Source organism: Capsicum annuum, chromosome 12, assembly GCF_002878395.1.
Source record: "Capsicum annuum cultivar UCD-10X-F1 chromosome 12, UCD10Xv1.1, whole genome shotgun sequence".
Classification (NCBI taxonomy): domain Eukaryota; kingdom Viridiplantae; phylum Streptophyta; class Magnoliopsida; order Solanales; family Solanaceae; genus Capsicum; species Capsicum annuum.
In genome coordinates this window covers 52,986,793-53,010,771 of record NC_061122.1, presented here as the reverse complement: position 1 = coordinate 53,010,771, position 23,979 = coordinate 52,986,793, and the positions used below count along the sequence as shown (strand labels likewise).

At 35.2% G+C, this 23,979-nt stretch overlaps 1 protein-coding gene across 1 annotated transcript; it reads left to right on the top strand.

Annotated features, from left to right (window-relative positions):
- The first annotated feature begins 374 nt into the window (after positions 1-374).
- On the top strand, positions 375-1,192 carry LOC107849259. The gene is made up of 3 exons (XM_047401573.1): positions 375-686; positions 799-1,027; positions 1,170-1,192. The coding sequence occupies exons 1-3, from the start codon at positions 375-377 to the stop codon at positions 1,190-1,192; spliced, it is 564 nt and encodes a 187-aa protein (XP_047257529.1).
- Positions 1,193-23,979: the final 22,787 nt, after the last annotated feature.

Here is a 23,979-nt window from a genome sequence, read left to right as displayed (position 1 = left end):
AGGGTTAGCTAGTTTATGAGGTTAAACCCTCTAACATTTACTGGTGTTAAGATAGAGGAGGATCCTTAAGGTTTTTAGGATGAGATGGAAAATATCTTTCATGTTATGCATACCACGAATGTGGAGGGTTTGGAATTTTCTACCTATCAACTGAAGGATATAGCATGCCAATGGTATGAGGAATAGGAATAGACTAAGGTGATGGTGCTGAGTCATCTCCATGGGAGGATTTCTCTAATGATTTTGTAGACCTCTTCTTGCCTTAAGAGTTGATGAAAGCAAAGGCAAATAAGTTTGTTAATCTACAGCAAGGTAAGATATTAGTCAAGGAGTATGGCTTAAAGTTTCACTAGTTATCTCGGTATGCTCCAAAGATGGTTTCTAGTATAAGGGCTAGAATAAGGAAGTTTACTTCTGACTTGTCTAGAGATTTGATATTAGAGAGTGAGGCTGCCGTATTAATCAAGTACATGGATATCTTAAGGTTAGTGGTATACATGCAGCAGGTAGAGAAAGAGAAGAAAAAGTGGGTTGAATTAGGAAAAAGGCAAGGAAAGAGGTTCATATTTTCTGATCAGGGTGGTGGCCAACAATTGAGTGGCAGGGATGGTGGTAAGTGGCCCAAGAAAAGTAGGGCAATTTTGGGTCTTATTCGACAGCTAGTGCTCCCTACCCAAAGCTATCGGGTGAAAGACGTTTCCATGGTGGTGAAAAATTTAGAGAGTGCCCAATATTAGGCAAGTTGGGCCCAATTAGCTCCATTCTATCCTCTCTGTTAATTATGTGGGTTTTCATTAGGGTTTCTGTGTTGAAGAAAAGGACAAATACTTCAACTGTAGTCAGGTAGGGTACATGCTTAGAAATTATCTTATTGGTAAGGTTGCCTCTGGGGCAAACAATGTTTTGGTTGCTTCTTCTTTAGATCCATCACCAAAGGGTGTGCCATCTGGCTTTGACACTGATCAGAATAGTCTTTATGCTCTTACTACTCGTAAGGGGTCTGAGGCATCACCTGATGTCGTGAATGGTATGTTGAAAATTTTTTCCCGTGATGTATACTTTTACTTGATTTAAGGAATACTCTCTCTTATATGACCTTATTTATGTCTATGTATTTTAGTTTTGGACTGGATTATGTTTCAGACCTTTTTTTTATTTCTACCTGGTAGGTGACTTTGTGATTGCTAGGTGAGTCTACAAGGGGTAGTGTGGTGTATGTTAGCAGTAAAGAAACTTTGGTAGATCTATTTGAATTAGATATGATGAATTTTGATGCTATACTAGGGATGGATTGGTTGCACTAATTCTATGCATCATTAAATTCCCTAATAAGATGGTTATTAAGTAGAAGGGTGGTTTCCTAGCTCATAAGTTAAAGTGCATATCGTATCTAAGAGCTTGCAGATTAATCTCCAAAGGGTGTCTCTATCATATGGTCCTGGTTAAAGATTCTAACTCATAGGGTTCTTTCTAACATTCCATCCTAGTTGTGAATGAGTTTCTTGAGGTCTTCCCCAATGAACTTCTAGGTGTTCCTCTTGATAAGGAGATTGAGTTTAGGACTGATCTTCTTTCGGGCACTCATCTGATCTCTATTTATCCAAATAGAATGGCTCCAACTGAGTTGAAGGAGCTTAAAGAGCTACTAAAGGATCTTTTAGACAAGGGTTTTATCCATCCTAGTGTGTCCCAGTCGGGTGCACCATTGTTAGTCATGTGTAAGAATGATGGTTCTATTTGAATCTGTATTGATTACAATAGCTAAATAAGGTAATGGTAAATAACAAGTATACTCTTCCAAGGATAGATAATTTATTAGATCAGTTGAAAGGTGCTAAGTTTTCTCTAAGATTGATCTTCGGTCTACATATCATTAGCTGAAGATTAGGGAGGTGGATATATCTAAGACTGCCTTTCGTACCCGCTATGGTCACTTTGAGATTTTGGTTTTGTCTTTTGGGTTGACCAATGCCCTGAAACATTTATGGATTATTTGAATAGGGTCATCCATCAGTTTCTAGATTTGTTCATCATTGTATTCATAGATGATATTCTGGTGTACCCAAATAGTGAGGTGGATCATGCTAATCACCTTTGAGTAGTATTGTGGACATTGAAGGAACATCAATTGTATGCTAAATTTTTGAAATATGAGTTCTGGTTGAATGTTGTTATTTTTCTGGGTCATATCATTTCTAGTGAAGGGATCATGGTAGATTCACAAAAAGTTATAGTGTTTAAGATGTGGCCTAGACCCATGAATCCAATCTATATTTGGAGTTTCTTGGGTTTAGCAGATAGCTATAGGAGATTTATGGAGAGTTTTTCTTCTATAGCTCCTCCATTGACTAAGTTAACTAAAAAGAAGATAAAGTACTTGTGGTCTGATGCTTGTGAGGGGAGTTTTTAGAAGTTGAAGGATAATCTAACTTCAACTCTAGTTTTGACCTTTCCTAAAGGAATGGATGGGTTTATGGTCTACTGTTATGCATCCCGTGTGGGTCTTGGGTGTGTTTAGATGTAGCATGGAAAGGTGAGAGCTTATGCCTCTAGGGAATTGAAGGTGTATGAGAGGAATTATCCAACTCATAAATCGGAATTGTTAGCTGTGGTGTTTGCATTGAAAATCTGGCATCACTATCCTTATGGTGTGCATGTGGATATATTTCTTGATCATAAGAGCATACAATATGTGTTTACTCAGAAAGAGCTTAACCTCAGGAAAAGAAGATGGCTTGAGCTTCTCAAGGATTATGGCATGAGTCTTCACTACTATTTAGGTAAAGCTAATGTGGTTTTTGATACTCTTAGCAGGTTATTCATAGGGATTCTAGCTTATGTGGATAAGGAGAAGTGGGAGTTAGTTAAGGATATTCATCGCTTGGCTAACCTTAGGGTTTGCCTCTTAGACTTCGAGAAGGGTAGTGTGTTGGTGTAAAAAGTGGTGTGGTTGTCTCTTGGTGAAGAAATCAAGGAGAAAAAGATGTTAGATCCTATCGTGATGAGGATCAAGGGAGATGTAGGTGGGTAAAAGGTGATGTACTTTGAGATTGGTGGTGATGGTACTTTATGGTACCAAGAAAGATTATATATTCTCGATGTCGATGATTTGTGAGAGTGGATCTTGGCTGAGACGCATGAGTCGCTCAATGTTGTTTATCCTGGTTCGATAAAAATGTATCAGGACCTTAAAGAGATGTATTGGTGGAATAGTATGAAAAGAAATATGGTGAATTTTGTGGCAAAATGCATGGTGTGTCAGGAAGTGAATCTTGAGAAGATAAGGCTCGAGGGATTGTATCAAGAAATTAAATTGCCTGAGTGGAAGTGGAAAGTTATAAACATAGATTTTGTTACTATTCTTCCTTAGTATCAAAAATAATTTTATTCGATTTGAGTCATCGTGGGTAGGATGACAAAGATGGCTCACTTTTTTCCAATAAGGACTAACTTCTCGGCTGAGGATTATGTAAGGTTGTATCTTCAAAAGATTTTAAAGTTGCATGGGGTGTTGGTTACTATCATCTCATATCATGGTACATAATTTTCATCTCACTTTTGGCGAATGTTTTAGAAAGGTATGGGGACTAAGGTGAGTCTTAGTACATCTTTTTGCCCATAGTCAGATGGGCAAGAAGAAAGGATTATTTAGACATTAGAGGATATGCACTGTTCTTTCATGATCGCCTATGGTGGTAGTTGGCTTGAGAATTTTCTTGTTGTAGAGTTTGCATAAAATAATAGCTACCACTCTAGCATTGGGATGGCTCTATTTAAGGCCTTGTATGATAGAGGTGTAGGCCTCCTATTAGATTGTTCGAGGTTGGTGAGGCAGAGATGTTTACCTCAAATTTGGTTCACCAAGCCATACAGAAGGTAAAGGTGATTCGGGATAGACTTAAGGTTGTACAAAGTCACCAAAAGTCCTATGCAAATGTGAGGCAAAGAGAATTGGAGTTTGAGGTTGGGGATAGGGTGTTTCTAAAGGTGTCTGCCAAGAAGGTAGTAATGCAGTTTGGTAAGAAGGGGAAGATCATCCCCCGATATATTGGTCTATACTTAGTTTTGAGAAGGGTTGGTAATGTTGTGTATGAGTTGGAGTTGCCTTCTAGTTTGAGCTCCATTTACTCGGTAGTCTAAGTTTCTATGTTGAGAAAGTGTATGGGTGATTCATCTCAAATCGTGCTTATCAAGGATATTGGTATTTCTAATTATTTATCTAATAAGAAGGTCATGGTTGAGATCTTGGATCGGCAGGTTCATTAGTTGCGGACCAAGGACGTAGCTTCAGTAAAGGTTCTATGGAGAAACCACTAGGTTGAAGAGGCTACTTAGGAAAATGAAGGGGACATGAAGTCCAAGTATCCATTCCAATTTTATTCTTCAAAAATTCATGCATAAGGTGTGTGTTAGTTCTTGACATCCCTATTTTCTATCTTTGTTAATGGTAAATTGTGAAGCATGTTATTTTCTATCTTAAAGGTATGATTAGAGACGTTTCAGGGTTTGATCATGCTTGTATTTCCTTATTCCATTATTCGAGGATGAATGATATAAGTAGAGGAGAATTGAAATACCCTGAGTTTTGAGCCTTTGAAATTTCCTGAGTTTTAAACTCTTTAGGGACCATATGACTCAAGCATACTAGTCGTATGTTGTGCTAACAACCTAGGATCCCAAGTCATATGTTTGACTATGAGTTCTAGTTCATCTTTTATCAAAGGTATGACAAGACATCATGCTAGTCGTATGTGCATGATACGAGAAGTATAGTGTCAAACCGTATGCTATCTAGTGTCTAATCATGATGTTCTACCTAGGGTATAGTTTCAGGGTACTTTTCGTATGGTAGGATATGATTTTAGCTAAGGAGTTTTATGGTGTCCAATATTCTGATCAAGGTACGAGTGAAAGTTACTTCTTGTATGATGTGGGTAAAAGTGAAGGGTCCAAAACCATACCCACATGTGGGACTTTTAAAAGTTCAAGTTGGGGGTATTTTGGGAATTTACCCTCTTAACCTCATTTAACCGCATAACTTAAAACAATTGTGGGACTTTATTTACCCATTATTCTCAATCAAACACATACTAAACACTCTTAAATCTCTCTCAAGCTTTTGGTTCAAGAAAAGGCTAGGGTTTCCTCAAGGTGAAGAGTAAATCTTTCCATCTTCCTTGGTGTCTAAGGCATGTTATCCTTCCTTATTGTTAGTTCAAACTAAAAGAATGTTTTCATGGATGGTTTTTCATGGTATTATTGTTGTATTGTTTTGGGTTTTGAAATATATGTTGGGGGTTTTGGTTATTTTTGGTTGGATAATGTTTTCCCTTATTTTTTTTATTGTTTTCATGTTATAATTGTGGTTTTAACATGTGGTTGCATGGAATGGTCAATTGGTACTTGGTTTTTACTTTGAGAACTATATGCCTTCAATATGTTTGTTAAAATGCTTGTGTGAACGATTTTATCACATTATTTGACTATTATTGAAAACTTTGCATTGTATAAGATGGTAAAGGAACCTAAATTAGTTTAAATGGTTTTAAATGATTTAGAAAGGTCATGGTGGCCATAGTTTAGATTGATTGGAAATCCTATAGGGTACATGGGAATCCACTATGTCTTGGCTAATGACATTGCTTTCCAGCTATAGTCGGTATGATGATACCACTTCATAATGCCTTGGTAATTAACTTCTAGAATTGGTGGTTCGGTTATATGCTAAAATTTTTAGTTGTGCAATAATAGCAGGTTGTGATAGCTAATCGTGAAGGTGTGAGTTCGATGGACGAACACTAGAAACTCATGTTTGCCGATATAAGAGTTGGTCATCATGACCATATTTTTGTGAGATACATAAGAATCCCCTAAGTTTACACATATATATATGTATCATGGAGACCGAAGGGTACACTAGAATCCCCAGCTCCTATGATGCCTCCGATTCATGCAGTTATACACTTTAGAGCCTATTTCGGGGGTAACACTGGACCTATATAGCCCGTGGGTGGTTTTAGGATGGTTAAGATACACAACCTAGGTTTAGGTTTTAAATGCATGCTAAACTCAGATACCTTTCCCGACATGTTTTATATATATATGTGTGTGTGTGTGTATGTGTATTTGATTATACATGGTTATTTACTCTGATTTTTAATACTGAAATTATTTTATCCTTACTCCAAGGTACATGCTAGCGTTCACCCGTTAGCAAGAACTGATCATACTATTTCTCCTGCTTAGTGACTTGGATTTGGGGATAGCTTAGAGTCAGACTGAAGTGGTAAGCTTCCATAGTCTAGAAGACTTCATTTCATGCTATGGACTTCTTTACTTTACTTTTGTTTATTGGAAATTGGTTTTAGTTATGGTCCGGAGCATATCCCGACCGGATGTTCGTTGATTTCAGTTAGAGGCTTTATGTGACTACTATGGGCATGGGCAATATTGGTATTGGTGTCATCCTTGGCATTGGTATTGGTATTGGGATTGACATTGGTTAGATATTTGATTGGATTATTTGTTAGTTATGGTTATGGATTCTATTATTATCTTTGAGTACTAATTTCTCTATTTCATTATATGTTTGGAACTCATCCGGCATAGGGTATAGGGCATTTATGGTTGGGTATAGAGGGTGGTCTCTATTCCTGGTTAGGCTTGAGGCACCCAACATGACTAGGTCCTGTTTTGGGTCATGTTAGGTGATTGGTATGATCTATTTATTAAATAAGATGCATGAGTTTTCCAGCATGGTAGAGTCAATTCTTGATGCTAGGATGTTTTGAAGTAGTGTTCATGGTTTTTAAATTGTAATACAAAATGCTTAATTTTGAACTTGCTATTCATATAGTCATTGTAGTTCTAGTTTGAGTGCCTTAGTTCTAGTAGTAATGATAGAGTCTTCCTTGATTATGCATAGTGTAAAGTATTGTACGAGGATGAACAAGGATTTAAGAGTGGAGTGGTAATCTTGGGTATCCTTACACATCCAAGTGCTAGTTATTGCCCATACTTGTGTCTATTTGTGAGCAACATTGTGTATATATATATATATTCACTTGAGTGAGCTTAATTTATGTGCACAAACTAATGGATATGACTAGTGTTACAGATCTAGTTTGTTAAAAGGAATGAGCTTGATTTGGTGTCAATGGCATTCTGATGTATGACTGGCGGTGTTAAAATCTATTTCGAGAATATAAACAAGCTTAAAATAAGTTGGAAAGGAATCTACAATGCATGAGACATGAAGCAAAGTGAAGAGACTACACCATAATGAAAAGTTGGAATTTAGGACACATGAGCATGTCACACCCAATGATCCATGCGATAAGAATGTGGCACGCCCACTAAGGTATGGGATAAGAGCATGCCACGTCCTTGTGTAATTTTGGACAAAATATGTACTACACTATAAATAGGAGACATAGCTTCTTATCTAAACACTTGGGAGAGAGAAAACAAATGACAAAGGCTCTAAAGAGAGTTTTTCTTATTTACTTTATTTCTCTTATAGCTTTTACTTATGAATTCCATTATTCTGATTCTTTGTAAGACTATGAGTGGTTAAACACCCTCTTTCCAAGGTTAAGGCTATAATATGATTGCTTATGTATGGGGTAAACACCCTTAACAATGTTTTTAGTCGGTGTTGACTAAGGGCTTTATTAAAACTAGACTATCTTCTTGGGGTGCTTTCGTCCTATTTATGAAGAAAAGAAATGGTTCTATCCATAAGTGTATTTTTTATCAACAATTGAACAAAGTGATAGTTAAGAACAAGTATCCTCATCCCCACATCAATGATCTTTTTGGCCAGCTTTAGGGTGCTTTGGTATTTTCAAAGATTTATTTGATATTCGGGTATTACCAGTTGAAGGTTAGAGCTTCAAAAGTTCTAAATATGGCTTTTTAGACTCAATTCAATCATTATGAGTTCTTTTTTTATGTCTTTTAGGTCGACCAATGCTTTAGCAACATTCATAGAGTTGATGAAGCAAGTATTTTTATCGTATACCGACTCCTTTGTGATTGTATTTATAGATAACATCTTGATTCATTATAACAATGATGTCGAGCATGTGAGATACTTGAGGACTATACTTTAGAGATTACATAATGAGAAGTTGTATACCAAGTTATAAAAGTGTGAGTTTTGGTTGGATTCTATCTCTTTCTTGGATCATATAATGACCAAGGATGGTATTATGGCTGAATTGGCCAAGATTCTGATGATTTATGATAGGGATAGACCTACTTCTACTACTGAGATTTAGAGTTTCATTAGTTTGACAGGTTATTATCATTGTTTTGTAGAGGGTCTATTATCTTCTTTGATCAAGCAACTTAGAAGAAGGTTGTATTTCAGTGGTCTAATGCTTATGAGAAGAGCTTGCAAAATATTAAGTTGTTATTAACTTTAGATCCTAACTTTATTTGCCCAAGAAGGTCATCAGTTTACCATGTTTTGTGATGATACTAGCATTGGTTTGAGTGCGGTGCTGATGAATGATGGTAAGATAATTGCTTATGCCCCTTGTTAGATAAATCCTCATAAGAAATTACCCCACCCATTATTTAGAGCATTCAACCGTGGTATTTATGTTAAAGGTTTGGCGATATTACTTGTACAGACTCCCTTGTGAGATTCTCTTAAATTATCAAAGCCTTCAGTACTTTGCCAATCAACAGGATCTTAACATGGGACAGTGACGTTTATGATCTCACTAATCTTTATCACTAAGGAAAGGCAAATGTAATTGTGGATGCCTTAATTCAGAAGTCAACTAGTATGGGGAATCTATCTTATCTCTTGAATCATGAGCAACCTTTGGCCTTAGAGGTTTAGTATTTAGCCAATAGGTTGGTTAGGCTTGATATTTTGACACCCAAGTATATAATATCCTTTATTGATGCTAGATCTTCTTTGACGGTATAGATTCGAGCTTACTAGTTTGATGATGATAGATTGAGGGTGATTAGAGATAAGGTATTGAGTGGAGAGACTAAGGTGGCCTCTATTGATTCAAATTTTGTTGAGGATTGGTGTCTGAGTGTGTGTGTCAAGAGTTAGTGGATGGGTGAGATTAATTTTGAAGGAGACGTATTGTTCTATATATTTTATTCAGCTAAGAGTGACCAAGATGTATTATGATATAAAGTAGAATTACTAGTTGGGTGGTATAAAGAAGGGTGTTTCAGACTTTATATCTCGTTGCTTGTGTTGTCAGTAGGTAAAGGTCGATCATTTGATATCGGGTGGTTTGCTTAAGAGATTGCCATCACTATAGACTTTATGAGTATGTTGCCTCTTACTTCTTGTGGTTCTTACAACATTTAGTTCATTGTAGATTGATTAACCATTTTACCACATTTCATCTTTATTTAGATCTCCTTCAGTGCCAAAAGGTTGTCTCGTATCTATGTTTAAGAGATAGTTCATCTTTATGGGGTACCCTTGCCTATTATTTTAGACAGAGGCTTAATATTTTCTTCTAGAGGATATTTTAGGAGGAGTTGGGTACTCAGGTAGACCTTAGCATAGCTTTGCAGCACTAGACATATGGTCGGTCGGAGTGGACTATTCATGTTTTAAAGGATATTCTTCGCATGTGTTTATTAATTTTGGGGGTCAGTGGGAACAATATATAGCTTTAGTAGAGTTTGCTTATAATAATAGCTACCAAAGAGTATTGATATGGCACCTTTTGAGGCATTATATGATAGGCATTGTTGATCTCTGATTGGTTTGATAGAGAATTTTGAGTCTAGACCACGTGGTACCGACTTGCTCCACAAATCTTTGGATAGAGTTGGGGTGTACCAGGATAGGCTTAGAGTAGCCCAGAGTAGAAAAAAAAGTTATATAGAACGCAATTTTTATACTTTGAATTTTGAGATTGATGATTGATTTTTTCTATGAGTATCACCAATGATGGGCGTGATGTGCTTTTGGAAGTGGAGCGAGCTCATCTCCAGATATATCAAGTTATTTGAGATTTTTCAGAAAGTTAGGGAGGTAACTTATGAGTTAGCCTTGCCTAGATTTTTTAGCTATTTATCCTGTCTTTCATATATCTATTCTTCAATGCTATATTTTAGATGAGTCTCACATGCTTCACTGAGACTCAATTTAGTCGAATGAGAGGTTGACGTTTATGGATGAGCCGATTTCTATATTAGCCAGGGACATTAGGCGGTTGCGTGTAGAAAAATTCTAGTAGTTAAGGTTCAGTGGAGATGCCATCCCATTGAGGAGGCTACCGGAGAGGTCGAGTCTGTCATGCATAGTAGTTACCCTTATCTCTTTACAAATTTAGGTACTTTCTTTGCCTTTCAGTTTAAGGACGAACTAGTGTTTTAGTGGTGGATATTATAATGACCTAATATGTGAAATCTTTCATTTTTATGTGCTTGATGATATTTCCTTTCCTTATAGATGCAATATTTTGATTTTAGGATGTGGGGATTATTACCATGGTCCTAATGCATTCAGAAATGATTTGTGAAAGTTTGAAACTCTTGGAGGCTTTAAAAGCACTAGTTTGACTTCCAAGTGCCGAATTTTAATTTGGACTGTTCCATTAGATTCAGAATGTCAAATTTAGGTTAGTACCAAGGTTGGTTCGGTTGTTGAATCTTTAGTTTATATTTAGACCCTCCATTTGGAAACTAGTTTTAATAAGCTTTTAGGGCTCCTTGGGTCAATTTGGTTAAAATGATCCTTTTTCAAAAATCTGATGCTGCCGTTTAGTCTGGAACATTGAAAATAGCCTTGTATCATATATGGTTTATTTTCATGGGGTTTTGAATGAATTTTGAGGGGTCGATCGGCTATTTTTCAACATAGCGAAGTTGTTGATACAACTGGATCTGGTGAGTTGCTTAAGCATCCAAGGTACTGCTTAAGCAGTAGCTATTATAGCGTACAACCATTGCTTATGTGGCATCCTCTTTAGTAGCTCTAGACCACTAAAGAAAAGTTTGGCCATATGTGGCTTAACAACTTTAGCAACCCCTGCCGCTTAAATGGTGGTTTGTTAAGCGATCATTTAGCCGCTTAAGCGACCATCGTTGTATATATGCCCTTTTTTTATATATTTTTCACCATTTTTGGACCTTTGAGCTGTGAATTTGGATGGTTTTGGAGTTTTCATCACTATTTGAGTTAGGGTAAGATCCAAAGCCTTTTCATTACTTTACATTGATTATATCATCAAAACACTCTTTAATCTAGAATTCAAAATGGGATTTTAAGAAATCTTATCGTAAAGCTTTAAAATGCTTTTCTTCAATTTGGACCTTATTTTTAAATCCTTTTCACCTGGGTTTTCAATTATAGTCACCTATAACCTTGGACAATATGTTTCTAAAGTAAATTCTGATTTTACCCCGTCTGTTTTCAAATCTATTTTGGAGCCCATTTTGGACCTGACTTATATATGGCCAACATGGGTATTATTAGTTTCTTTTAGCACATAGTTATTATATTTGTATATTTAGAGGATTTTAGTACTATTCAGAATGGAAAGGCTATGTCTTAAATGAATTTAAGGCTTATATTTGATGCTTCGAGAAAAGTTATTCATTAATAAATAAGTAATAATGCAATGGGTTGGGGAAAACTAACTGTGGGAATAGTATTTTTAGATTATTATTGTTGTTGTATGCCTGCATAGGGGCATATATGCTTATTGTAGATAACTTGAGATATCATGTTTGAGTGTTGCTTGTGCGGGGGCTTTATTTGATATTATTGACCTTATTTATGAAATAAATACCATTTTTGTTAATGTGATGCCCATGTGGGGGCTTTATTTGATATTATAGAAATTATTTGAGCATTGTTTTGCCATTATCATGATAGAAATACCCAAATTAGGGGTTTGATATGACATTTATTATGTCTTACATGACTAATATTCCAGTGCTGCCGAATGATATATTGATATCATAATTTATCGATATATATATATTGAGTTGATCCTAAGCTTGCATACACATGTATTGAATAGATTATAATATTTATATAGATTTGGTTGTAAGCATTATATGCTTATTTCAATCATAAACATTCATGATATATTGGTACAATTAAGAAACACTGATCTAAAAGAGAAAAAAGAAAATTTTATGAAAACCCTTGATCCGTGAACTATAGTCGGAGAGATGATTGATACACTTTACAAAACCTTGATATGTAAACACTAGTTGAAGAGGAAAGCTGAGATTTATGGTAATATATGGGTTGCGAACCCCCCATGGTTCATATCATGGGAGTGCTGAGGCTCGGTAGGTCTTTACAGAAAGTCAAGTGATTACTTTTAATCATTCATCATGATCCTATCTTTACTGCATTGCATTGTGTATGAATCTCTGTGTTTTTATGTACTTGGCATGTATTTAGTTTTTCGTATTTGCTTAGAATGTAGAATTTAGTTTTCCGTATTTGTTAGAATGTATAGGTTTCTATTTGTTCCTTTTATCTGAATACATTACAACTGTTAGTGGAGATAATGTGAGCTACCGTTTGGAAACTTTTCTGCTTGCATGTGATGTGCGTATTGTATTTTTTACATATATTATTTTCTACTTTGCTCAATCGATTTATGATACCTAGTGAGTACAAGTGGACCATACTCATCCATATTGTGCCCTTCGGTGTAGATCCTAACTCGAGTACTAGTCACGTTAGTTGAGTTCACGCGGTGATTTTTATATTCTTGAGGTGCTGGTTTGCTCTATGGTTGGGGAAATTCGTGATCTCCTCCTTTTAGTTGTCTTTACTTGTATTTTGGGAGACAGTTTATGTACTATTCAGGATTTTAAGTTGTATTAGATGTTGTTACACTAGTGATACTGCTTCTTGGGTTTTTATGGTATTTTTCTTTTAGACTTTTGTAATAATGTGTTGACCTAAATTCACTCTTGAAGTCTCTTTTTATCCTTCTTTATTTATTATTTTGGTCTTTCTTCCTTCTTGGGTAATTGGCTTACTGCCGAGACTGGGTCTTGATAGTTTCTATCATGACCTCACTATTTGAGTCATGACAAAAACACACTTTCAACTATTAATTATTTGAGATTCATAATAGAATTATTAGGTAGGAAAAGTGAACATTTAATACATTATGTATGTTTTGAAATAGTTGCTGATAGTTCATGTAGAAAACCCAAACATTTGATAGTTTAAGTATGAAACTCAAAATATTGAAATATTTTAGATGCATTTTTTAATCGAATTTCGGATTGAACTTCTGAGTTTGAAAAAGGAAAATCTTATGTGTGTCATCCTATGGATGTTATATGTAGGTTGTATATATGTTACTAGTATATTATAGGTGGAATACATATGCGGTCCCTTATACTTGCTTGATTTTTTCATTTAGAATCCTGGACTATGGACTGTACTAATTCAATACAAAAGTTTTAACATCGAAGTGTACCTGGCATAGTATATGAGATATACTCCTCTCATAGAGAGTGGAATGGATCATATCAATTTTATCTATATTCCTAGATGTTTGAAAAAAATAGCTCATAACTTAGATAGATTTTCTATTTCTTTATTGAAGGAGATCTCTTGAGAGGAATTTTTCCTAAGTTGGATTGTGGATGATGCTAAATGTACCTGAACTATGTAGTTCGTTCATGTAGTAATATTAAATGCTTATGTTTTATAGAAAAAAGAAAGTTATAATTCTTTTTTCTCAAAAAGAAGTTTTCTGCTTATCTCTTTCACTCTGGCCTAATATTGGTAGCTTCCCCGCCTTTCATACCGATGTAACAACAACCTCCCCAACTACATATCTCGAATTAGAATAACAAAATAACCCAGCAAAAAATTAAATAGAAATTTGATTCTAAATTTTTTTGTGAAATATGACCTAAATTAATTGAAACATTATAGGAAAGCTGCAATTACGATCCAAATGAATATGGAACCACCACTTTGTAATTCACACAACAATTATTCTCAAAGAACCAAGTCTAAAAAATGTAAAGAAATTTAGATCGATTTTGTCCAATTTATGCAAAGAACTTCACTTTGAGTTATTATCTTGATACCCAACACAAATCTTCTAAACCTTCCTAAAAAATTGAGTTTGAGCCATCATCTCCATCACCACATTTCGAAACACCGTCAGATTCAACCGATAAATTTTACATCTCTCTGTACTGGAAATCATCGGTGGTTGTTGGGCTGAATAAAAAAGATACAACTGGGGATGTGAGGAAGACAAGAAAGTGAGAGAAAAATATTCCATTTTTGGTCTTGATATGTTAGTTTTTGTTTTGTTGCATTGCCACATCAGAGGAGTTTGAACCTCACTCATCAAATATTTAGCTTGATATTCAAAATATGTTCAATTGACATAATTTATCTAGAGTTCAAGGATTCAATAGGTACAATCCTTAGTCCAGGTGTCTAAATGAAAAAATCAATCAAGTACGGGATCATATAATTATTCCACCTGTCACATATATACTTATGCATATGATATGTACAAGATATGCAAATAACAAACACAATATATCTTTATAAAATGAAGACACCATCCTTTTACTATAAAAATTACTATTTTCTCTAACTTACACATTCTCCATCACACCACCAATAGAAACTACCATAACCACTAATAATTCCACCTTGAAAATCAAGCTAAATTGATTTACATTATACAATTATGCTAATTGCATAGTAAAATAAGAATATATAATTAACAATATTTCAAAATTAAATATAAAATCATAGCATGAAACTTCATATATATACATATATATATATACATATATATATATATATATATTACTTATATGTGAATCCAAATACCAAATTACAACGTGATATGAAGATTGAGATCCATCTACTCTCATTAGAAGTTCTGATTGAATTTGATCTTGGAGGATCAAGAATATCTTGATATGGATCTTTATTGCCTTTTATTTCAACTAATATGATGCAAATTTAAATTAATAAAATTAGTGAAATTTGAAATATATTTTAGATATCTAAGAAAACCTACATCGACTACCATAGAGGTGACTAAAATTTCATATACCTTTATTTCTAATAAGTATGCACGTAATATGTAACACCCCACATTTTTGGGTTAGAATTTGAACTATATTCCCTATTCATATAGACCTAAACACAATGATTTATATTTAGATATAAGTTAAAATATCAATTCTTTATCAATTATTTATGGTGGTAACATATTTGGAGATGAATTGAGGTCATAGAATCTCCTAGCTCAAAGTTGAGTTGAAAATATTCCTACTAATTTAGTTTTAGTAGGCGTTCTTACTTGGGCAACTTTCAATGATCATTACTCCTAAAATATAACAATTTAGGTGGCTAACTACCTACCAAATTAAATCTCTTCAAGTCTTCTTTCTAAGAAATTGACCGTTTATCAGTACAAGTTCAGAGTAAAAAGTTATAAGCATTTTAGTGAGATGTTATCCAGGTGCGCGATTGGAGATGAGACCCCCACTTTCCAGACATAATATTTTTTTATTCTCATCTTAGATTAGGGACAAACTATTCTATTCACTCTATGTAACTCCCCCAATCCATTTTTAATCCCAAAATCACCCTAAACTATGAGAATCATTCTCAAATTCTTAATTTCTCTTCTCACCCCAAAACCCCAAACTTCAATCCTAAGGTTTCAAAAAGGATTAACAATTAAGCTTTCTCCTCAATATTTTCTCATCAATTTTTCATCAAGGTTATGTGAAACGAATCAAGTAAATCTTCATATCGATTTCAAGCTAGGGTTTAAGTCACAAGGTTAAGGATTCAAGCTTTTCTCAAATTCCTTCTATCAAAAAGGCATATTGAACACTTCTTACTTTAAGTATTACCATATTTTATTATTTTACTTGGTAATTATGTATTCTTTAATGGTCTTTTGAAAATAGGTCTGGCTAAATTTTACTATATTTTGTCAATTTACTTGGTAATTATGTATTCTTTAATGGTTATTTGAAACTAGGTTTGAGGGGTTTGGTTGTGAAAGATTTATATTGAATTTTCTTTTAATCTAATGGTTTTAGCGATACTATTAATATGATTTGTAATGTAAATTTATTATATTAAAATGGTGGAATTGGTAATATAGATTCACAATTTCTTGTATGGATTTTGCATGATGAAAATATGGCCTGCAGCTCCTTTCAAAACTTGATGTTTCATGGGGATTATGAATTTTACTTTTCCTTTTGAACAATACATGGTAAATATGGTAAAAGATTTAAATGACTCTTTCAAATCCCTTGGGAGCTATGTTTATGACTTTTGAAAACCCTTGGAGGCTATGATTATGAATTTTAAGACAACATATTGAGTCAAAAATATTTTAATAGAAATGGTATAGCATAATATGAATGACATGCAAGTCTTGGTATGAAGATACCAAAATAGGAATACCTTAATGAAAAACTTTATGGATTAATATAACGCTGTGGGTTTTAGTCCTTGAAGGTTTTCTCAAATTTTATCTTCACTACCTTGACTACAACTCACCCTATGAGGCATAGGGTGTCTTAACGAGTCATGAAACCCTAGTAGTAAGGTGTCCAGTGAATGGTGCTTAAGTTACTATCCTGAGTATGACTTGAGGGTATGAGTCATAGGGAGTTGTGATGGGTTTTGTGGACCAAATCATAATAAAATTAGAAAATTAGTGGTTAAGTTCTGCTCTGAGTATGAGTGGTTGACTGTGATCCATAAGGACTTGTTATGAGTCATTGGGAACAAATCATATGATGTCCAGTGTTTACCTAATTGGGTTCTATGTTGACTACAACTGAACCTTATGAGTCGTAGAATCTCATTACAAAAGGCATCAGTTGAGTCGTATGGTCAATAATGTATGGGTGTCCTAGAAATTATCATGGCTATGACTCAAGGTGGCGAGTCGTAATGAGACTATACGAGTCATATTTTAGTCTTAACATTAAGGGCACTTTGGATATTTTTCCTTTACCCCAATTCTAACACATGACTTAAAACCCTATTGAGAACCCCATTAGTATTGTTAAACTCACTAAAACACTTTCAAAAGAATCTTTGAAATTCTTTCAAGCTGTCATACTTAGGATTTCCAAGAAGGGGGTCATTAGGCTTAAGGGTGGAATTTTCTCTATAAACTTGGATATTTCAGGCATGATACTCTTCCCTCATTATTAATTTATTAAAAGCATGTGTTTTAAAGTATTATTCATGAGGTATTTATGTTGATTTTAAATCAAAGGTTGAGGGTTTTTAATGCTTGTTGTTAAACAATATTTTTCCATGATTTACATATGATTTTTCATGTTTTAATTATGGTTTAGAACTTGTTGATACATGAGTATGGTGAACGAATTAGGGAATTGTGATTTTCCCAAACTTGTGACTTTTGAAATAGTTATGACCCCAACCTTATATTATGAAATTGACTTTTAGTTATGAGAAATGTGGGAATTTTTAAAACTGAACCAAGGGGATTGTGAATTCCCCATATAATTATTTTGACATGTTTTTGTTACCTTGCAAGTGTAGTTGGTATAATTATACCAAAAATATATGCCTTAATGTGTAAAGTTGATCAATGAATGAGAATGTGTGATACTTGTTTTAAATTGGGATTAAAAGAGGGTTGTGTAGCTGAGTCATAAAAGTGGAGGTATTGAAGGACCAATACTAAAAACTGCGATTGTCGAGGCGGTGGTCTATATGACCGGGTAGTTCGAGTTTCCCTTATTATTATTATTATTATTATTATTATTATTATTATTATTATTATTATCATATGATTGGGAGGTTCAACTCCCCCACATTTTGTTTTATGATTTGGTGCTTGTATCACTCTAATATGCAGGGAGGTTTGAGTCCGCCAAAGTGTATATATATATATGCTGATTCGTGAGGCTACTCGCACCGGGGACCAACCAGCTGGGGGAGAGCTGGGTCCATATAGCCTGTGGGTGCCTTTGTATGTTATGATAGTTGAGCCATAAAATCTAGACTAAAGTTTTAAAGTGCATGTTATGCCTTATTCCTTACCCCAACTTGTGATATATATATATATATATGTATATATTATACATGTATATATATATATATATATTTATATATATATGTATATATATGTATATATATGTATATATATGTATATATATATATATGTTTATATATATGTATATGCATTTGATTATATACGTTGATTTTGAATGACTTTGAAACTGTTGACCCTATCATTATATTATCCTTATCCCTGAGTTTTATGCTAGCACCAATATCTAACCATTTTTGGACATTGTATCCCCATACAATACAAGAACTAGTCATACTTCTACTTCTTCTTCTCAGTGATTAGGATTTGGGATCAGCTAGTAAGTTGACATTGAAGTGGCGATCTTCCATACTTTAAAAGTCTACATTTTATATTATGGTGTCTTATGTCTTAGATTTTTTAGACTTGCTTTTGGCTGTAGTTGGGGGCATGTCCCGACACTTTATTGATATTCAATTTTAGTTCTTGGTTTAGAAATCTTTGTTTGGGTAACTGTGGATATTGGGTGGTGTCGTTTGATTATTTGTTTGGTGATCGGTCGTTGGTTATAGACATATTTTGAATTGTATTAATCTTGTTACATTTTATCTTATTATATATTTGGGATTCACCAAGACTTGGAGGATATTATGTTTGGTTTGGTTAGGTGCAGGGGTGATCTCCAGTCCATGTGGGGCTTGAGATACCCATCATGGCCAGGCCTTGGTTTGGGTCGTGATAAAGATGGTGTTAGAGCCAAGGTTTGGTGTCATTGGGTGGATAACAAAGCCATGTGAAGTATAATCTTATTTATGTGTGTGTATCATGCCATACATATAAAGGAGAGGCTACAAGGCATTTATGAATGTTTCCTTTTCTTGTTATTATATTTCAAGTTGTAAAGTCAAAGGTCTTGAATCTCCTTTAATTCTCGTCTGTTAACTTTTTAGATCATTCCTTCCAAAAGATTTGATGCGCAATGAAATCCTTCAGTCCTATCTAAGGATAATATGGATGGAGCTCATCCTACTCCAGGAGTTCAGACTCAAGCTAGGGTCGCTACTTCTGATTTCCCTAAAGGATATCCACCAGTTCCCCTTACTGCAGGAGTTCAGACCTGGTCTAATGCTGAATTTCTCCCTTCGATTCATTTACTTACCCAGTTGGTGGCCTCCTAGACTGAGCATGTTGCTTCTGTTTCTCTATCATCTGAGGTCACTAGAGTTGGCGTAGTCCTCCTATTTTCACTGGTTCTAAGATTGAGGAAGATCCTCAAAATTTCATGGATGAGATGGAAAAGATTTTCCATGTGATGCATGCTTCTAATGTGAAGGGTGTAGAGTTTTTTGCCTATCAATTAATGGATATGACGTACTAATGGTGTGAAGAGTGGAAATAGTCAAGGGGTGATGGTGTTGAGTCCGCTTTATGGGATGACTTCTCTTGTGATATTCTTTGACAACTTATTTCATCAAAACTTAAAGGATTCAGAGGTCGAGGAGTTCGTGAATTTGAAGTAATGAAGGATGTTAGTGAAAGTTTATGCCTTGGAGTTTCATCAGTTGTCGCGTTATGCTCCAGAATTGTTGTTTAGCATGAGGGATAGAATAAGGAAGTTTGCCTCTAGGTTGTCCCGTAAGTTGATCTTGGAGAGCAAGGCTTCCTTATTGAACAAGGATGTAGACAACTCTATACTTGTGGTGTATATGGAATAAGTGGGAGATGAAAAGAAGATGCACGCAGAGATGAGTAGAAGGTAGAATAAAAAGTTTTGCTATTCAAATCAGAGTGGTAGCGATGGTGGAAAGTGGTCAAAGAAGATGTAGGAAATTTTTGTTCCTACTCTATAGATAGTGCTCCTTAACCAAAGTCATCGAGTAATCATCATTCTCAGCATGATAGTGGGTTTAGAGCACCAGGAGCCCAGTCTCAGGCTAGTAAGGCTCAATCAGCTCCATCGTATCCTCCTTGTAGATTCTTTGGTCAAGTGTACCATGGTGTTTGTCAAGAGAAGAGGATCAAGTGATTTAAATATGGTCAAATTGGTCATATACAGGGGGATTGTCCTTCTAAGGTTGCTTTTAGGTAGAATTAGAATCATTTTACTACTTTATCTACTCCTGCACCAATGGGTGCAACTTCTATTTTTGGGTCCGACATTGGTCAAAACCCTCTATATGCTCTTGCCACTAGCCAAAATTATAAGGCGTCCCCTGATGTTGTTAATGGTACATTTAAACTCTTATCTCATGATGTGTACTATCTAGTTGATCCTATGTCTACTCTCTCTTATATGACTCCTTATGTGGCAATCTATTTTGGTTTTGATCTGGAGTATATTTCAAACTCTTTTTTGTGTCCATCTAGTTGGGTGACTCTATTATGGCTAGGAGAGTCTATAGAGGTTTTCTAATGTTGGTCCATGGAAGGGAGACCTTGATGGATCTAATAGAGCTGGACATGTTAGACTTTGATGTGATTTTAAGGATTGATTAGTTACACTCGTGCTATATGTCTCTTGATTGTCGGACCTGAAGGGTCATTTTTCATTTCCCTAATAAGCCGGTAATTGAATGGGAAGGTAGTTCCCTTGTACCTAATGTAAGGTTTATTTCATATCTTAGAGCCCAAAAATTAGTTTTCAAAAGGTTCCTCTATTACTTAGTTTGCAGACTGTCCCTATGGACTATAAGTTTTTTGTGGTATTTTTTGCTAATCTTCCTAGTGTTTCTCCCTATAGGGAGATTTATTATGGGATTTATCTTTTTACGGACACTTATCCTATCTATATTCATCCTTATAGAATGACTCCAATCGAGTTGAAAGACTCAAGAAGCAATTGAAAGATCTTCTTGACAAGGGTTTATCTATCCTTGTGTGTCTCTGTGGGGTGCTTTTACTCTTTTTTTGCATAAGAAGGAAGGTTCCTTTCGAATGTGTATTGATTACCTCCAATTGAATAAGGTGACTATGAATAATAAGTATTCCCTTCCTAGGATTGATGATTTATTCGATCCATTTCAGGGTGCTAAGTTCTTTTCCTAGATTAATCTTCAGCCTAGGTACCATCAGTTATGTATTAGGGAGATGGATATTCCTAAGACTGCCTTTTGAACCCAGTATGGTTATTTTGCATTTTTAGTGATGTCCTTTGGTTTGACCGATGTCCCAGCTACATTCATGAACCTTATGAATTGGGTTTCATTCAGTTCTTAGAATCATTTGTCATTGTCTTTATTAATGATATTTTAGTATTTTCCAAGAGCGAGGTAGATCATTTCAATCACCTCCACCTTATGTTGGAAACCTTGATGGTTCAGTGGCTGTATGAGAAATTTTCTAAGTATGAGTTATGGCTAAATATTGTGACCTATTTGGGTTATGTTATTTCTAATAAAAGGATCATGGTGGATCCGCAGAAGGTTGCAGTGATGAAGAAATGTCCTAGACCCACAACTCTATCAATATTTGGAGCTTCTTAGGTTTAGCTGGTTATTATAGAATGTTTGTGAAGAGTTTCTTTTCTATTGCTGCCCTATTGACTAAGTTGACTCAAAAGAAAGAGAAATTCTTTTAGTCTAATACTTGTGAGGGTAGTTTTAAGAAGCTAAAGGATAAGTTGACTTCAGCTCCAGTCATGAATCTACTTGAAGCCACTGATGGTTTTGCTGTCTATTATGATACGTCTCGGGTGGGATTAGGTTATATGTTGATGCAGTATGGCAAGGTGGTTGATTTGGAATTATTAGCCATGGTGTTTACGCTAACGATCTAGCGACATTATTTGTAAGGGGTCCATGTTGATATTTATTCTGATTATAAGAGCATGCAATACGTGTTTACTTAGAAAGAGCTAAATCTTAGGCAAAGGAGGTGACTTGAGTTGCCAAAGGATTATGACATGAGTCTTCACTATCATCTAGGTAAAGCTAATATAGGTGTCGATATTCTTAGAAGGTTATCCATGAGAATCTTATCTTATGTGGATGAGGAGGAGTAGTATTTGGTGAAAGATATTCACCGTTTGGCTAATCTTAGATTCGTCTTTTGGAAACTAAAGGTGGTGGTGTGATTGTTTAAGAGGTGGCAAAGCCATCTCTTGGTGTTGAAGTAAAAGAGAAGCAGATGTTGGATCCTATCTTAATTCAAATCAAGAATGATGTAGGTTGGCAAAAAATAATGGTTTTTGAGATTAGTGGTAATGGTATCTTAAGGTACCAAGATATATTATGTGTTCCCAATATTAATGGGTTGCGAGGAAGGATTTTGGTAAAAGCTCATGAGTCATGTTATACTATTCATCCCAGTTCGACAAAAATGTATCATGATCTTAAAGAGATTTATTGGTGGAATAAGATAAAGTAGGATGTGGCCAATTTTGTGGTTAAGTTCATGGTATGTCAACAATTGTTATAGAGCACTTAAAGCTTGGTGGGTTGACTCAAGAGATTGAGTTGTCGGGATGGAAAGGGGAGATAATTAATATGGATTTTGTTATTGTTATTCCACAGACTCCATAGTAATTTGATTCAATTTGGGTCATCATAGATAGGATGACTAAGTTTGCTCACTTCTTACCAGTGAGGACAATTTCTCTTCTAAGGATTATGCTAAGCTATTCGTCAAGGAGATAATAAAGGTGCATGGTACTCCAGTCTGCAACATATTTGATCGGGGTTGTCAGATATTACCCCTCTTTTGGAGGTCTTCCCATCAAGTTTTAGGGACTAAGGTGACCCTTATTAACATTTTCCACCCACAGATGAATGGGCAATCAAAAAGGACAATTCAGGTCCTGGAAGATATGCTTTGGGCTTGTGTATTTGATTTAAATGGTAGTTTGGTAGACCACTTGCCTCTCATAGAATTTTCCTACAACAATAGTTATCACTTTAGTATTGGTATACTCCGTTTGAGGCCTTATATGGTAAGAGGAGTAGGTCTCCTATTGGGTGTTTTGAGGTTAGTGAGAATAAGTTGTTTAGTCCTGCTTTGGTTCATCAATCCATGGAGAAGGTAAAGGTGATTTGGGATATACTTAAGTCAGCCCAAAGTCACCAAAATTCCTACACAGATATGATGTGAAGAAAGTTGGAGTTCAGTATTGGTGATTGGGTGTTCCTGAAGATGTCTTTCATTAAGGGAGTGATGTGGTTTGTCAAAAAAAGAGAAGCTCAGTCCCCGTTATGTCGGTCCGTACTTGGTTTTGAAGAAGGTTGGCAATGTTGCATATGAGTTAGAGTTTTATCTTTACTACTATTTTTACAATTAATCCTATAAGTCGTAGGGTGTCTTGATAGGTTAGGCAACCCTAGTCGTAAAGTGTCCAGTGAATGGTGCTTGAGTTATTGTCCTGAGTACGATTTGGGGGTACGAGTCATAGAGAGTTTTGACGGGTCCTATGGACCAAATCATAACCAAATTAAAAATTTATTGGTTAAGTTCTGCTCTGAGTTTGAGTGGTTCACTATGAGCGATAAGGACTTATTACGAGTTATTGGGACCAAATCGTAGGATGTCTAGTATTTACCTAATTGGGTTCTATGTTGACTACAAATATACGCTATGAGTAGTCGGATTCTATTACAAATAGTACCAGTTGAGTCATAGGGTCAACAATGTGTGGCTGTCCTTGAAACTGTCTTTGATATGGCTCAGGTTGGCGAGTTATAATGAGACTATACGAGTCATATAGTGACGCATAATCATTTTTGATAAAGTTCAGTCATTTTATTAAGGGCACTTTAGATATTTTTCCCTCTACCCCAATTGTAACCCATGACTTAAAGCCCTATTGAGGACCCCATTAGCATTGTTAACTCACTAAAATGCATTTAAAAGACTCTCTCAAATTGTCTCAAGCAGCCATACTGAGGGTTTCCAAGAAGTGGATCATCCAGGGGCTTAAGGGTGCAATTTTCTCCAT